Genomic DNA, 17,743 nt, shown 5'->3' with positions numbered 1-17,743 from the left:
TACAAATCCATGGTTGATGATTTTTATGACACAATCACATAGAAATTTGAGTGTCACAACGCTTCACCTTAATTCTCGATAAAACTGGGGGTGATCGAAGAATTCCTTCGACAATTGCTTTAGACATTATATCAGGAATTCTATTCTATCAGGGATTCTTTAGGAATGCCTCCAGCAACTCGAAAATTCCACCATTATTTACTCCAAGAAATTCTCCTTTATAAGTTCTGCAGGGAATTCTCCAGATAATTCTTTCGTGCTGTTTCTCATAAAAATTTATGAAAAATTGCACCGTGGAATTCCTAAGAATATTCCGAGGAAATTCCGCAGAATTTCCAGTAAACATTCTTGACAATTTCGCGAAAAATCTTCGAATTTCTTGTGTAAATTCCGTGAAAGTTTCGAATAATTTATTGTAAAAAAATCGATGAATTTCTCCAGGAATTCCACCGAAAATTTATTCAGAAATTATCATAGGCGTAACTAGAGTCTCGGTCTAGGGGGGGCGTGGCACCAGCTGGTGGGATGTAATTTTCAAAGGCGATTTAAAGCACTGTGCGGATGGATTGCAATAGAAATTGTTTGACAAAGTTTATCGCTCATTCGTCCTAGATCTAACATAAAAAAAATCGTAATAATACAATTCATTTCCAATGATGCTGTGATCGCTTCAAAACGCTGTGTCTGTGTCAACTTGTCTTCTCCATGTTACTAAATGTGGATAAGTGTGTAATCTCAAGAATCTTCTTCGAATTATCTATAAATGAAATTCGATATGAGTATATTTCTGAAACTTTTCAAGCATTTCTATGATTACTTACTTGAAATTTTTGAAACTCTTTAGATGTGGAATAAATTCCAAAAATTTTTGTCATAATCAATATAAGTATTCATGCAATTCCAAAATGTATGCTATGTGCTAGTTAAGTACCGATGAACACAAATTTGGAATCCTAAAGTGTTTTTATGAGTCATAAATTCCATGAGTCATAAAATTATGAGTCATAAATCAAATTCCAGAATAACATAGGGTTTTTGTAGTTACTGACGTTAGAAAGAGGCTTTATTATGGTTTTCTGAATCGGTGAGAGATTTCTCTGCAAAAATCAAAGAGACTTGAGAAGCAACCAAATCGATCTGAATTGCGCTGCAAAAGAAATGTTTTCTGATACGAACTGGTTTCTAAATCTAATTTTTTTTATTCTAAAAACCAAATTCTAACTAAAGCAGGCACAAAAGAGTTTTCCGATGATCCTTATGAAATCGCCAAAAAATTAAATGGAACAAGATCTTTTGAGGATTATAAAAATATTTCTTTAATGCAATCTCTGTTGTGAGTGCGAAGGTTGCCTAAGTTTGGTCCTAATACTTTCAATGGAATGCGTTGTTGATTTTTCTGTCATTGTAACAAAGATTCTTAAGTTTTATAATTTTATATCTTTCTGTGCCAGAATTATATAGCGAGAGCAAAAAGCTCCATAGGAATTTGATCAACTGTTTTGCGGCATACCTTGCGATTAACTCGAAGATTTTCGAAAGAATGGTCGTTCGAAATTTCATTGACCGGATTTGTGTAGATGTGCTCGTTTTGATGTAGTTGCTTCAGTCTTTTTTTGAAGCGGATGGTAGTTTAATAGAACAGAAATATTTATATCTTAATACAATAATGCTTTTATGTTTCTGCGACCAGGATACTAGTCAAACAAATGCAGAACAAATTTATTAGTTTAAGCTAGCAACTGAATTAGAAGCGGCATTGATTTTAGCTTAAAAATCGAGAAAATGTTCCCGGGGGTCCAACTTAAATATTTCGATGCTTTGCTAAGCAAATGGTCATAGATGTGATAACGCAACAAAAAATATGTTTATAGAATACATAATCAAAATTAAGAAATATGTAGGAAATATGTAAATGAAATAAAAACTGACTAAGTTGGAATTACATTTCAAAATTTTCTGGGGGGGGCCACAAGTAGGTCTGGAGGGGGCCCCCCCCCCCCCCCCCCCCGGCCCCCTTTTATTTACGCCAATGGAAATTATACCGAAAATGAAATCAACAGACACATTCTTGCGTAACGCGACACCATGAGGAGTCGACTTTCAGTGAGAAATTAGGTCCGTATTCGAAAATTAACTTCGGGGACATATGATTAAACAGGTTTAAAATTATCCTCACTAAATTTCCTTTCTGATGTAATATTATTTTAATATTTTTCTATTTTAATATTATTTTAATGGAGTCGACTTTCAGTGAGAAATTAGGTCCGTATTCGAAAATTAACTTCGGGGACATATGATTAAACAGGTTTAAAATTATCCTCACTAAATTTCCTTTCTGATGAAATATTATTTTAATATTTTTCGTTAACGCGCTGCATTTCGTAACGCGACACCATCGCTGAATTGCACTTTTTTGCAATTGGCAATGCAAGTGCGTTTTTTAACTTTGGTATAAGGTTTGGAATCTCGGTTTATTCCAAGCATTTCTCGTATACATTAATATAAATGAGGCTGTGAATTCAAATTACGGATAAAAAGGGATATTATATGGATAATTGCTGGATTGATTCAAAACCCGCCGCGTTACGCTGATCAACAAACAGTGTTTTGCAAATGGTGTCGCGTTACGCGAACGTGTTTATCGTTGATGAAGTACATAATTTCAGTCTATCTCGATGCGGCATGTTGCATTTGACGTGGAATATTATCACATTATCTATCGTTGAATTTAGTTCGAGTTAGTGGTCACGATCTGGAGTTTCGGCTATTAAGGTTTTCATTCGAATGTCTAATATAATATGTCTTTATTAAGGACATTCCTCAAGGAATCTAAAATTAAATGCACTCACGTTTACAAGGGCACCCACTCAACAATAAAGCAACGCACAACTGCCATGTCCGTTAAATGGTAGAAGGAAACCGTGTTCAGGAGCAAATTCTTCGTTACGTATACTCTCATGAGTACCTGATGATATTGAGTGCGAAGATGTGCGAAATGTTTAAAAAAGCCTCACAATCTATTCAAACAAAAAATAGTTGAGCACTAGTTTCACGGGGGTTATTTATGGACGACTGCTATGAGTTCTATGAAACAAATTTGTAATTTCAATTCTTCGTAACATTTATTATATGGGAACTCATTTTTTTAGTATGAACAGTTACCAAATGACACACCCCGTTCCACCCCCTATTTTGTTACGCTATTCGTGTACAAACCCTAACATACAAAATATAAACTTTTTTTCATTTTATGATCCATTGTGATCTTCTTCTTCTTCTTCTTATTGGCATTACATCCCCACACTGGGACAGAGCCGCCTCGCAGCTTAGTGTTCATTAAGCACTTCCACAGTTATTAACTGCGAGGTTTCTAAGCCAGGTTGCCATTTTTGCATTCGTATATCATGAGGCTAACACGATGATACTTTTATGTCCAAGAAAGTCGAGACAATTTCCAATCCGAAAATTGCCTAGACCGGCACCGGGAATCGAACCCAGCCACCCTCAGCATGGTCTTGCTTTGTAGCCGCGCGTCTTACCGCACGGCTTAGGAGGGCTCTATATTGTTATGTATGTTACACTTTATATGAATTCGCAGACTTTTCTTAAAGCTATGAATTGAATTCGAGTTTCTTATGTTTTCAGGGAAAAAATTTAACATTATTGGGCCTAGATTTACAAATCTTCTTCTTCCGATCTCCGTGCGGAACCTAGTTAGTTGTAGGAGGTGAGCGTATCTCGTGCGATGTTCATGCATTCCTGAAATACCGGAGATTTCTGTGGAAGAATAGCCAAAGAAATGTTTAGAAATAAAATTTGGAGAGAAGAAATGAAATCTTCAAGGAATTGAAGAAGGAATTTCACAGAGTTTCTGGGAGGTAAATTTTCTAAGAATTTAAGAATCAAAAATTCTTAACAAAGCAATTCCTCAAAATTCTCTAGAATTCTTGGAGGAGTCTTGGAACCCCTGATCGCTCCAACCATCAGATGGCACATTGGATTATGTATGTCGTCAGTTACAAAATTAGATTTCTTCAAAAACGATAGCATAGGGTAAATGTTCCATTTTGGACCCCTAAAGGAAGTGCTTACCGATATCTGCTTGTATGTTGACCGATTGGAGGACGGAGGGGTACGCTGGCAGCAGCTTACTGTACTAGTTGTTCAGTAACCGAATGATTAGAAAATACACCGGGGAACTGCTTTAGGAAAAGGTCACATATACCCTCCGTGGATGTTTGTTCTATGACTCGATTCGCCATGACTTTTGGGAGACCAGATTCTTTTCAGTGTTCACATAGTTCATAGTACCAAAATCTATTAGGGTTGCGACGAAGTTATTGCTGAATTTTTCGTTGATACGGTTTGAAAAGTCTATTGTTTACACGCTTCACGCTTATATCGTTGGTTGGCGGAGAGATAAACTGCTTTGCTAATTTGTACTTGGAGTATTTCCTCAAGGCGGACTTTTTGAAATTCTTCAAACGTTTCAAGTAACTGTTGCTCTAGGGTGGGCTTATATAAGGGGAGGATAAGCATTTGGGGATGAATTGGTCAATAGAATACAGAACAATATTCGATACTAATGTAACGGCTGAGTTGACATCAAAGTCGGCAAGGATCTCATGCCAATTAAAGTTTTCTAAAAAAACGATTCATGCTACAGTAGTCGCCATTTTTAAAGTCGCAGTAGATGCTTTGTACAGGATCGGAGAAGATGCAAGACGTGGTGCTATTTAGTGTAATTAGCAGTGGTAAATGATGAATAGATGACGTTACAAGGGGCGAAGGGGCCTCAATTAGTATGTAACATCTGTTACTGTCAAAATCAGCGAAGCAGAGATTAAGCATCCTACCATTAACACGCAATATTTGATTCAATTGAACAATGCATGCAAGGCTGTAATTGACCTTTCCCGTCAAAAATTGTATCTCGTTTTATTGTCTCAGTATATTCTTAGGCTTATTTAAGGTCAACTTTCCCAAAGAACCCATATTTTTTTAAGCCTCTAACTATTTTTAAACCTTTGTTTCCAATTGATATTTGGTAAATTGAAATCGCCGAGAATTAATATCTCTCTAAGCTGCATACGAGCTGTGATCAAAGGGAGTGAGCTAACATGTTGGTCACCCTGGCAGCACACATGTTCCACATAGGTTACTGCAACTCATTAGTGACCAGATTCCCAGGGGCCCTACTTAGCCGTGCGGTAAGACGCGCGGCTACAAAGCAAGACCATGCTGAGGGTGGCTGGGTTCGATTCCCGGTGCCGGTCTAGACAATTTTCGGATTGGAAATTGTCTCGACTTCCCTGGGCATAAAAGTATCATCGTGCTAGCCTCATGATATACGAATGCAAAAATGGTAACCTGGCTTAGAAACCTCGCAGTTAATAACTGTGGAAGTGCTTAATGAACACTAAGCTGCGAGGCGGCTCTGTCCCAGTGTGGGGATGTAATGCCAATAAGAAGAAGAAGAAGAAGAAGAAGTAGTGACCAGATTCAGTCACAATCAAGTTACTGCAACAAATTTTGTCTGATTTGTGCTGCTTGGGCAACGACTACCTGATCAGTTGTCCTATCCGGAGGTATATACAGAACGCAAAAGTACAATGTGTGGCTTTGAAAAATAACTTCAATGTTCTTATGAAAACACAAATGGGTATAAAAACATAATAGGTTGTTGAAATAACTCTGTACATTTTCTAACTTCTATGGATCCTATGCAAATGACTTCAACGCCAAGCAAGCAACGAGCACCCTCTGTTTTGTGTGATACGCGTTTTTTGCTGAATAAGTCATCAGTTTACAACCTATAGAATTAAAAGATATTTGAAATTTTTTAACCCCACGAACATTTTTACAAAAAATCAAAGAAAAATCAGATGTTATTGAAAAAGCTGTAGGGGGAGGTCCCCCAGTGCCGGACTTGAAAGCCATTTAACGAAAAATTCTCCAATTATTCGGATTATGTGTAATTGTATACCATATACACAACAAATGATTATAAAATGATTCAAAAAAACAATATTTGACCATTTGAACTTGTTTTTCGACGATGTATTTTGATGATGAATTTTGGTGAAAATTTTCACGATGCAGAAAATTGTCACCGAGGACACTATTGCATCGTGTTTAAATATGACCAATTTCCTGTTACATGAGTTAAGACATCATTTAGAATAGTAATATTGTTCACTTGCTTCAAGTTGTAGATATTAACACGTGTAGAGGTGTGCGCCGGTCCGAAAATTGGCGGCGGCGGTGTTTGTCAGAATTTTGGTCGGCGGCGGCGGCGTGAATCGGCGTTAATGTTCTCTAAGATTTTTTTTTTCATTTTTTCGGGTTATTTTCAAAAAATCAACGGGAGGATCTTTTCCAGAAAATTCTTTAAGTTTTCCAAAATATTCATTATTGGAAATCATTTTCAAATTTTCCACAGGAGCTACTTTGCATTCCTTTGTAATTTCCAAGTAAAATTGTTTGGAATTCACATGAGAAACTTTTCACAATTTTCATGAAAAATTGTTCCAAACTATGTACAGGAAATTGTTTTGAACATTCTCAGAAAGTTTCGGTTGAGTACTCCAGAATACTCAACAAAATATTTTGTCAAATTTACACTGAACTGAAATTTTCCGCGGGAGATTTTTCAAAATGAGAAAAAAATTGGATTTAAGTGGAAACTTGTTAGGAGTTTCCATAGGAAATTCATTCCAATTGGCGCGGGATTTTTTTTTAAATTCCCATGGAAAATTCTTCGTCCATAGGGTGACTACTACCTCTTTTGAGAATTTCCTCGGAAATTCTTCAGGAATGTATTTTAAAAATACAAAATAATTCAGGATTTCAAAATTGAGGAGGATCTAACTATTGATTTTTTTTGCCATTTAAAATTATTTTGCTTCAATAAGCTTAACTTGGCATATGTTGTCTATCATGTTGCAACCATCCAACCATTCAACCATCCAACCAACCAATCATATGCAACCATCAACAACATCGGTTTGACACTTATACTACCGTTTTTTTGGCTGCTATGTTTGAGCAGTTTTATATTTTTTCATCAACTGTATTTCCAAACGAAGGAACACATAAAATAATTTACAAAGGATCAATAATCATTTGACGAATTTTCTGAAGGAATATCCGAACGAAGATCTGAAGGAATTCCCGAATAAGGTCCCTAACATATTTCCGGAACATTTTTTTAAGAAGTTGACAATAGTTCCTCTAATGAAATTACATAATTAAAAACGATCGAATTTTCGAAGAAAGTTTAAAAGAATATCTTAAAAATCTTCAAAGTATTTACGAAGAAAAGGAATTTCTGTATGAAATTCTAGAGGAAGTTCCGACGGAATTCCTGAGGGAAATTGCGAAGCAATTCTTAGAATGCCCTCTTTGAAAAAATTTACGATTGTATTTCCTAGAGGAATATTCGAAGGAATGCCTGAAGAAATTTTTGATTGCATGATTAAATCAATTTCTGTATGAACTTGCAAAAGAATTTTTGGAGGCATTTTCTAAAGATTTTTTAAAGTAATTTACGAGTCAGGGTCATAAAACAAAACTATGCAGAAGGTGGCTGGGTTCGATTCCCGATTAGATCTAGGAAATTTTCGGGTTGGATTTTTTTTTTGGATTTCAACGGAAAGTTATTTGCCTTGTCCATAAACAAATCTTCGAAAATTCCATGGGAAAATATTCAAAACAAGGAAGGGTCGTCGATTTTCGATCAAATAATTTTCGGCTAGATGGACTTCGGTCAAATGATTTTCGGCCCAACAACCTTCGGCCTTGTGGCTTTCGGTCAAACTACTTTCTGCCGAACGATCCTCCTAGGTTCAAAAAGTCTATTTCAGCGAGAAATTCTTCGGAACTTCCACCCACAGTTTCTCTTTGTTTTTAAGGAGAGATTTCCAGAATTTCAACGGTAATTTTCTAGGAAATAATTGGTATTTTTACTAATGTGACCAGACGTCCCGCATTTCACGGGACGCTGGATTTTTCAACTTCGTTTTACAAATTTATTACAATTCGTACAGCCTTACAAATACTTTTCCAATTTTTTTAAGCCAAAATCTATGCAAAATGCACTTTTGAAGGATACATTTTCAGGCCAGTGATGAGTTTTGCAGGACGCTTGTTGGTCACATTAATTTTTACGAAAAAATCTCTGGGGTCCCAACGTGATGATATTGGGATCATTCGGAAAATTCTACGGAAATTCGATTGAATCTACGAAATTTCCACGGAAAATTCTGCGGACTTCTTCAAATTTGAATCGGCGTGAAAAAATATAGATCAGCGGCGTGACAAATTTTAAACGGCGGCGGCGTGCTAAAAACTGTAGGCGGCGGCGTGGCGCGGTGGCGCACACCTCTAAACACGTGTTAGTAGAGCCACAGAGAACAGACGTTGAAGCTACACTCGCTATGTTGTGATAACATCTTACTTTTCTTTTTGAAATAACTTTGGAATGTCGCCGTTATCCCGTGCAGAATCAGCGCTAGCGTCATAAAAAAATGCCACTGTGCGGTAGTGTCGTTATGCATGCAAGAGCATACCAGCGCCATCGTGTTGTCAAAATGAGATTGTGAGTTGCAATGTCGACGTCGATGGCGTTGAGGTTCGGTTTGTTTTTTTACACATATTTTGCAAGAAATTTTGTTCGAGCCTCCAAGTCTGTTCTCTATGGTAGAGCTTATTTGATTCTCCAGCTTAATTTCTTACATCCTACTCAAAATTCTCTCCATTTTCAATGACATCTTCAATTTTTGTTTCTGCCTATTTCTGTGGCTTTCTGATACCTCAGCAAGAAAAAAACAATTGAATTGAAGTAAGTTTAACAAAACAGGTGCAAAGAATGGCTATTTGATCACATGAAAAAACTCACTGTCCGGACCCGGGGGACAGCTACCGGATACAGAAATTGATTTTGCACCGTAGATACATTATATATCTAACAAATCATGATCGATATTTGATATATGACTAATATTGACCATCTCACCATAATCAGAATGCATTCGATTGATTTCAATCTTGTTGATTCAAACCTTCTAAAATAAGGCGAAACATGAAAATGTTTGACATTTTTGTTCAATTTCAAATTTTGTGCAAAGTTTACAACATGAGGATCTGATATTCCATGCAGGTAAAGGACTTTTCAATAGCTTTCTTTTGTACTACATGAGATGATGGAGGGATCTCTGCAAGTGTTGTTTTTAGAAGTGTCCGGTATTGGGAGGTGTCCGGCGCTGGGGGATCTCCCCCTAATAGTTCAGTTTTTCCAAGAAATTATTGAATCGTGTAACCGTGTAAAAAACCGGGGCGTATTCGTTATTTCAAATACGGCACGGATAAATTGTGTTGTCAATCTTTCGCCCCATAACTTTAAATCACGCATTGTCAGAAGTGTGTCATATTATTATCTATCGGAAAGGTGATGTCATCATTTCAGTCATCGAAAAAGAATGGTTTCAGTTTGGTTTTATTATTTTAATAATTTATTAAACAATTAAAAATATGCTTCACTTTATATATATAAGTTTTTCCTTGTTTTCTTACATTTCGATTTTCCACCGATGTTGTTCTTTGCTTCGTTTTACATATTTTTAACCACTTTTTCTTATTGTATGTAAATTTTGCTTCCACGTTGTTATTTAATTGCGGATGATTTCCGTTTCATTATTGTTTATGTACAATACTTTGCCAATTACTACGATTGCGCATCATTATTGGGGTTAATAATTATGCTTGAATACGGTAATTTCCATTTCAGTTTTTTCCTCGCATTATATTTATTTATTTATAATAATAATTCAAAATATTCGTATACAGTCTATATATCTGTTAAAACCAGATTTCATTCACACTGTGCTGCTTTATTCTGTTTCGTCTAGCGTAAACTTCTGCTTCTGCTCGCAAAAACAAAATAAATATAAAAAGGGATACGGGAAGAAAGGTGGAGGGAGTTTTAAAATGGATGGTTCAAGTTGAAGGATTTATATCATAGAAGAACAAATATGGTAGACGTAAACAGATATCACTAAAAGTTGAAATAATTTTGGATTCCAGAAATACATGAAGTTAGTTGGATGTCACTGTAGGATAAGGCATGGGAAAATCAGTATGAACAATATTACGTTCATGAAAACAACATCATATCATTTTATATCCACATCCCATTCACACTGAGCCCTCGCATACTTTCATTGTTCCATTCATTCGGGTTTCGCTTTGTGTGTTTGATCGTTTTTGACTTTCATTATCTGTTTTTTACGTTGCCTTCAACTTATTAGTTTTTAAATGAATAATATGTATATGACAGTTTCAAGTGATCTCCAATTAGAGAACATAGAACTACCAAATCATGTTTGCTTTATGATTTGATTTGAATGTGTTTTTCCTGTTGGCATCAAGATTTTCTATATAAATAAGGTATTTTCGCGCAAAATTATTCAAGTCAATATTTCTTGTATTTGTAACATTACAATGATATTATGAATAATAAACTAACGAATGGGCTGCATGCGTGATTATGAGTGGTTCTTTGTTTCAGAATTGAAAATCGTGATAAAACTGCCATTATTTTCCACATTTGAGCTTTTTATTCCAGACCGCCAAAATTTTGCAAAGCTAACTTGAATGTATGATTGTTTACTTTTTTTCCTTTCAAGCGAGATTTCATTTTTTATTAATTTAGGAGTTCCTGTACTTAAGATAATTGTTAATTGAATTGCTGTTATTTCGCAGTGATATTCAAGCATAAATTGTACAATATGCGAGAAGAGACATATGTGGGGATTACGATTTTCAAATAAGTGATTTATTAAATGATAAATAATTTACAATTTGACTTCCCCATTCTTTTTTTTCGAAAAGCAGCTACAAAATTAGTTACTTTATTTTCCGAAACATAAACGGCGGTGGTTAATGCGAAACGGAAACGATTAATTTCGCAAAATTATTCGTTAAGCTAGGATTCTATCTGATATGTACACTCATGATTAAAGTAGGCTCTCTCTGTTTGGGCGGTAGAGCGTCTTCCGCGAACTAAGTGTCACTTTCTATAGGTTAGGTAAGTTGTTTTTGCTATTATGTTACAAAGCTATAAACAACAGACTTAGACACGTAAATAAATCGAACTTAGTGAACAAAAAAACACTTCTTAACAACTGAAGCTATGGCAATTCGAAGTAGGCTTTGATCTCTTTGTTTAAATTTTGTGTTGTTTTTTTTCCACGCAAGTACGATGGTGTTCGTGGGGTAAAGCTGTAAAGGTAAACAAAAGTCATGTGATCCGCGTAGTGGAAGGTAAAATGAAAATTTGGTGGTTACAGAGACTGCAGATACAGATACGTAAAGAAGAAAATTAAATGGATGCGTATTGTGAAACGTTGTCCTATTAATTAGTTATTGTAAAAGTGGTAAATTATTTTCATGTTCAACAAATATGTTGAGCACTTCATAGTTGCAACATAATCATAACACAGAGATTTTCACATTATTTCAGCCGCGAGAATATAAATTGGCTTCTTTGACCGTCATCATCAAAATTTAAAAAAATTAAAAGCAATCAATCCAATCAATTCAGAATTATGGAACAAAGAACAAATTTTTAAACTGTATCTTTTCTGTATTTAACGCCCTCGCGCTCTACATGAAAAATTTATGACAAATCTTACTGTGGAGTCACGGAGGTTAATAACCTAGGAAAGTTGCTTAAATAATAAGTGCGCTAACCCTAAGATAAGTTTTTTTTTTATTTGATTAAAAAGCTGTTCCACGAAAGTTTGATTTTTCATGACGATGATGATGACATGCCAACATAACTTTTCGATTCTATCATGCTGAATAAAATAAAAACAGAAATCACAGCAAAAAACAACTGTAGCGGCGATACAAAAGCGATGCGCGTACGCAATAAAGTGTACAACAAATTATATTTCCAAATTGAAAAAAATAGAAATGTCATTGAGACAAAAGTAGATCAAGATCATTCAGATCAAATCAAAATTAATGAAGGAATTTATTCTAAAAAAGTTACAAAATCCTCAAACTGATTCTCGGTGCTTAGCTCTAAACATGGTTTGTTTTGAATATTTTTTTAGTTTAACCACTCTAAACGAGTAAATTAACTCTAATTACGTATATAAAAGTTTCAAATGCACCTTTAAAAATGGTTTCGTGTATCATTAACTTCTCTTTTGTTTTGTTCTCATTCGCTTTTGTTTATCAATTTGCTTCTTTTTTCTCCAGTTCTTCCCTATTTTTGACCCATTTTATGTTGCATTACCTTTGTTTTCGCTGCTAAGGATACCTGTATCGTACAGAAGGAGCGTTCACAGGCGTTAATGCCTAATCGGAATCGTATTGTTCGCGTGCTAATGTTTCAACGTATGGATCAAGGGTCTCGTGTAAAATTGACTATGGATGACAAAATGCTTGTACGGTGATACTTATTCTCTCAAAATAACCAATAAACCAATCAATTTTTGATCTAACCACATTGAAGCAATTGTATCACTGAATATGTATTTAAGCTAAAAAATAAAAATACAAACGGAGCATTCGAATGACCAAACCAGTGTTGTCGCTCATATGGCCTTGCATTATAGGTTAAACGCAGTGTACTCTGTCTTTTACTTTGACGTTCTTGAAATTTTGACCACATGCAGCAGTTCCACTGGTTCGTTTCGATGCTTGCCATAAGCAGAATTTTGTCAAAATGCGAGCCCGTATGAGAGTCAATGTAAAAATGTACGTATTCAGCGCTCTCAACTAATCCGAATCTCGAAACCACTGGTCTGCTGTCAATGCGATTTGATTGGTCATTCACGAAGGATTATCAAAGAATGGGTTCTATGTGGCAGTGGGAATTATTATGGGAGAAAAAAAAAAGAACTTGCTTACGTTGTATTGTCATTTTCTTCTAAATGCTTGATCTTTCATATGTGGAACGCTACGATTCGCACATTTTGCGCGCTTTAAATGGCCGTAAACTACGAGTCTGTTGGTTTTGTTTTATTCATTTAGATTTTGGTCAAACAGTTATCGATAAAAACAGGTTGCTTCTACGCTTTTTTTTATTCACTAGAACACATGATCAGTTCACAGTAAGAAGGACTTCTACCACATACCACGATTATATATGACAGTAAATGTTAAGTTTGTTCTCAATTTGCGTTTTTAAAATGCTGTAGAAAATTTTTCGTCGTTTTTGACTTTTGTTTTGTATAAAATTGTTCATCGATGGATCTGTTTCTACGCATTAGTTTGGACTAGAAAGAGAGCTGCTTTATCGTTTCCTAAGTATATAAAGAGCTTACAGTTAGAAGATAGCTTGCGTTCGATAGTGTAGATGCTTTTTTTCTGAGAAAGTATTAGATGGATGGCGACAGGGAGGGAGCAGTGTGACTTTTGACCAGCACGACTTCATTTGACCTAACCTATTTTTTCCTTCGATTTCATTAATGTGTTATTTGTTAGAGAATGAAATATACACACACGCATTTGCTTGTTGTCACTTGTACTACGCGACTTCTACAACAGTGCGAAACAACGACATCTACACCAATCCTTATTTCGTTTCTCCTGATATAAATGGTACAAAGTGAACACATACTTCTATGACCTACACATGATGACTTCGATCTACAAACATATACAAAGAACACACGCACATATACATGAGAATGTGTGTGTGTGCTGTTATCCCTCCCCGGTTTATGCGCTTCCGGGTCACAGCTGGTCGCTTGCATTGCTAGGTATCCATCGTGCTGTCGTATCTGGTCGCACTGTCAACTATATTGGACCGTAGTCGCTCAGGGCTTGTCCTGGTTGCGGTCCTGGCAGCGTTACGACGACCGACACGGCCCGGGGATCGACCACCGAGCCAGAGCCTGCAGTGAGTGTGGAAGCGCCGCCAATGTCTCCAGGTCATACGTGACTAAGTGGGGTTTGCTTGAGTACATGGTGATGCAGATGGTGATGACTAGTGGACGCCACGCTGCCAACGGTTTGCGTGTACGGAGTGGCAAGTAAGGAAGCTGCTGCTGAACCGGGTACTCCGATTCCGGACGTTGCATACGGCTGTGGGAGTGGTGGTCGGGGCTTTATCAGTACCTGTCCAGCACCAGTAGGATCCGGTGAACCAAACAACCTTCTCCAGAGCCGTCGCCACGACTCTACCGTCTTGCCTGACCATATCCACACTCCGGACGTGATACCCACGGCCAGCGCCATGAAGTACTTCAGCATCAGTACTGAGTACAGAGGTTTTTGCCTGATGCCCGTACCCGCCTTACAGGGACATGTCAGTCCGGTCATCCAATCTTCGGTGAAGTTCGCTTCGTACAAATGGCAACCGATCACGATCGTCGCTGGAACCGTATACAGAACACTGAAGATCCCTATCCGGATCATCAATTTCTCCAGTTTGTCTGCTTTCGATCCAGCTCCAATGCCGCCCTGCTGTTTTATTACAGATCGGATTCTGAACAGTGACACGAATCCTGCCATCAGGAACGTCGTTCCTATCACCAAGTACACAAACAGCGGTGCCAGCACAAAGTTCTTCAAATTTTCCACTGATGTATTACCAACGTAGCAAATTCCGGCAATAGGATCACCATCCACCGCCGGCCTCAACAGCACCGAAACACTCTGCACCGTTGGGATCAGCCACGCTGCCAGATGGAAGTACTGCGAATGTTTCGAAATAGCTTCGTTGCCCCACTTAAGTCCTGCAGCCAGAAACCAAGTGAACGACAAAATCACCCACCAGATCGACGAGGCCATTCCGAAGAAATAAATCATGATGAAGATCATCGTACACGAGCTTTGTCCCATCGACGGGTACTTGATGGCTTTCCCGTCGCAGGCGATCTCGTCGTGCCCGAGAAACAGCTTGGTCAGATAGCCGCAGGACACGATGAAATAGCACGCCGACAGGAACACGATCGGCCGCTCAGGATACTTGAACCTTTCGGTGTCGATGAGGAACGTGGTGAGTGTCATTAGTGTGCTTATGCCGCAGAGGCCGGACCATAGCGCGATCCACACCCCGGCGAAATCCTTTTCCTCCTGACTGAAGAACGCCCCCCGACACGGGATCGCGCAGTTTATGACGTCGCCTACCCTTTCGACACTTTGGTTGTGCAGTAGGTTTTCCTTCCCCAGGGTCACCAGTGGCTCCCGACACCGGCACATGCACTCTTTTGTTCTTTCCCCTGGGGGATTTTGGCAGTTTTTTGAATTCTTGCCCTTGCATTTGTTGTTCTGACCGGAGGCGCCACCCGCGGACGAACCGTGGGACTTGCGTGTTGGTTTAGAGTGCGAACCTCCGCTTCCGCCACCGCCGGACGAGTGACTGCCATCGTCCTCGCTGGGCTGTTCCATGCATAGATTTTCGGTGTCTCCCGAGACGGGCAAATTTTCGCAAGCCATTCGATCCGGCCACTGGAAGCTGTACTGCAGCATGATGGGTGCACAGCCGGCACGAGCCCGCTCGCATACACTCCGGCACACCGGAAGTGGCTTGTGGTAGTCCTCGATGCAGATCGGAGTGTACATCGAGCAGAGGAAGAACTTGAGATCCGGTGAGCATTTGATCTCGACCAGGGGCCAGAACTGGTGCACCTCCAGTCCGGCTTCCTCCTGCGTTTCGTGGTTCATCTCGTTCGGGAACGAGGTGAGGTTGTAGCCGATGCCACGACACATCGGAATGGTGATTTCTTCGCACCGCGAGTGCGGATCTTTTGGTATCGCCGGTAGATGAGGGGCAGGGCTTGCCCCACCGCCGCTGTAATAGCTGGAGCTAACTCTGGTACTGCACAGCAGTAGCAGTAGACACGTCGTCGTCAGCGAGCTGATTTTATTTGTTCGTGTCATTTTGAATGGTGACCGTCCCGTGGACGTGTCTGCTGATGAGAATGTGATTTCGAATCTAATTTTCTGGCCCGAAAATGAGGCGAAATTGTTTGCTGGTGCAGCAGCTTGGGTGCAAAATTTCAATTAGATTATCTTCATCGTTGCGCTTCCTACGGCTGGTTCTGCTGCTACCAAAGCTGGTGCTGGTATTCTCCCTTTCGCCGGTAGCCGCCCGTCAGTTGTTGAAGTTGTCGTCGCAGCCACTCTCGGAACGGCACATGTGCCGTCTAAAGTACGTGGTGAAGGTTGGTCCTTTTATAGATCGGTGCCGGGGTGAGCAAATTCAATTCGCAAAACTTGTTCTCCCAAATCAGTTGCCCTGCTACGCTGGATGTCGGGTGTCAGATGGATAGCCGGTGCATCGACGGCGACGACTGCAAAGTCGCAATGTGATGGCTTTTGACGGGTGTTAGGCGCGCGAGAAAAGTAGCACCGGCTTCAGATGGATGGGATGTCGTACAATCCGGGAGTCTCGGGGGTTTCTGCAAGGAAAGAGAGAAAACAAGGAGGAAATGAATATAAATTAAATTATAATTAATATCATATGGCGGCGGGATGGGAGAATTTAAATTTAAAACGAAATTATGTTTGACATAAATGAGTGCAGTCAAGTGTGTACACACAGATCGGGCGAGAAGCTGCATAGTTAATGGATGATTTTCCCAGCTGGAGAAGTACATACAGTGACGGGAAAAATAGTTTTCCCAATTTAGTGTGAAATGAAAGAAATCTAAGTTGCATTTTTTAGCAATGTGCGGTTAGCATCATCATCGTCACGTTTAAAAATACACATACTAAATCGGTTTCAGATCATCTGTCCCATACTGTATCTTGGATATAACACGAAAGAGTTTTCTGGCTCGCAGTAGAACCATGCTCGGAAAAGTTTTTAACACTGCTGCTATTGCTGAAGCTGCACTGCAACTGCCATATGGGTATCTACTTCCGTTGCCTTCCGGCTTCCTCTTGCAAAAAAAAAAACTTTCAACGAAACGGTAAAGAACGTCCCCGGCTTGGCAGAGGAGGCAATGCATTGCAATGTTTTCAATGTCTACACGACGTCCGCCCCGGGACCGAGTGGACATCAGCTCACGACGAGAGCATTTAGGGATTGGATGTGTCGTTGGTCGGGATTTTGGGTAACCGAAACAAGAGCAACTTTTCCCCAGTTGGGCCCTGTCGGTTGTCAGGGCTAGCTGCCGTTACTGCCATCACCCGTAGTGTCCCTTGATGGAGCCATTTAGGCAGCGTGGCAGTTACATTGAGAAAGGGTTAGATTTTTGGACCAATTTTACTAAATTACGTCCATTAAAGCTGGAAAACGCTCCGGGCGGAGCGAGCGGTGGATGGAGAAATGGTCCCAAATGGTCGCTCGGGTGACGTTTTTGTACGGCAGCGCAGGATCCTGGGTGTGTGCCGGTGCCGGCGGACTTTTTCGATCGATGGCCCAAATTGAATCAACTGTCCGCTTTTAATTGAGTTTGAGACAGGAAAAGGGCGTTTAGTAGCAGTTTACGGATGGCCGGCCCTGACTTTGATGGTAAGTGGACATTGGACCGAATGCTTTTAGTGGAGCTTGTTTTGCGGGAGAAAATTGGTAATCAATTGTAGGGAAACTTGTAAAGTGGTGGTTTATGCAAAATTTGGTTGGCAAATGCAATTACCCATTAGGGGGATGTAGTTTTCAATAGAGCAAAAGCAACTCAAAAGGTAGAACACCTTGCGTTCAATCAATCATGCATGAGAGCAGCAGTCGATTGCTCGGGGGAAATCCGGTTGCACACACAGAAAGCGTCGGAATCCT

At 39.1% G+C, this 17,743-nt stretch overlaps 1 protein-coding gene across 1 annotated transcript in view; it reads right to left on the bottom strand.

Moving 5' to 3' along the window:
- Positions 1-9,483: 9,483 nt before the first annotated feature.
- LOC134224714 (frizzled-2) overlaps positions 9,484-17,743 on the bottom strand; it is a 122,177-nt gene continuing 113,917 nt past the window's right edge. Inside the window, exon 3 of the mRNA XM_062704244.1 lies at positions 9,484-16,421. Coding sequence (XP_062560228.1) covers positions 13,948-15,900 — 1,953 coding nt within the window. The 5' untranslated portion in view covers positions 15,901-16,421 and the 3' untranslated portion in view covers positions 9,484-13,947. The remainder of the gene's footprint in view (positions 16,422-17,743) is intronic.

The sequence above is a fragment of the Armigeres subalbatus genome, chromosome 3, assembly GCF_024139115.2.
Source record: "Armigeres subalbatus isolate Guangzhou_Male chromosome 3, GZ_Asu_2, whole genome shotgun sequence".
Lineage (NCBI taxonomy): Eukaryota > Metazoa > Arthropoda > Insecta > Diptera > Culicidae > Armigeres > Armigeres subalbatus.
Note: the sequence above shows the minus strand (reverse complement) of the source record. Positions and strands in the feature narration are given on the sequence as shown.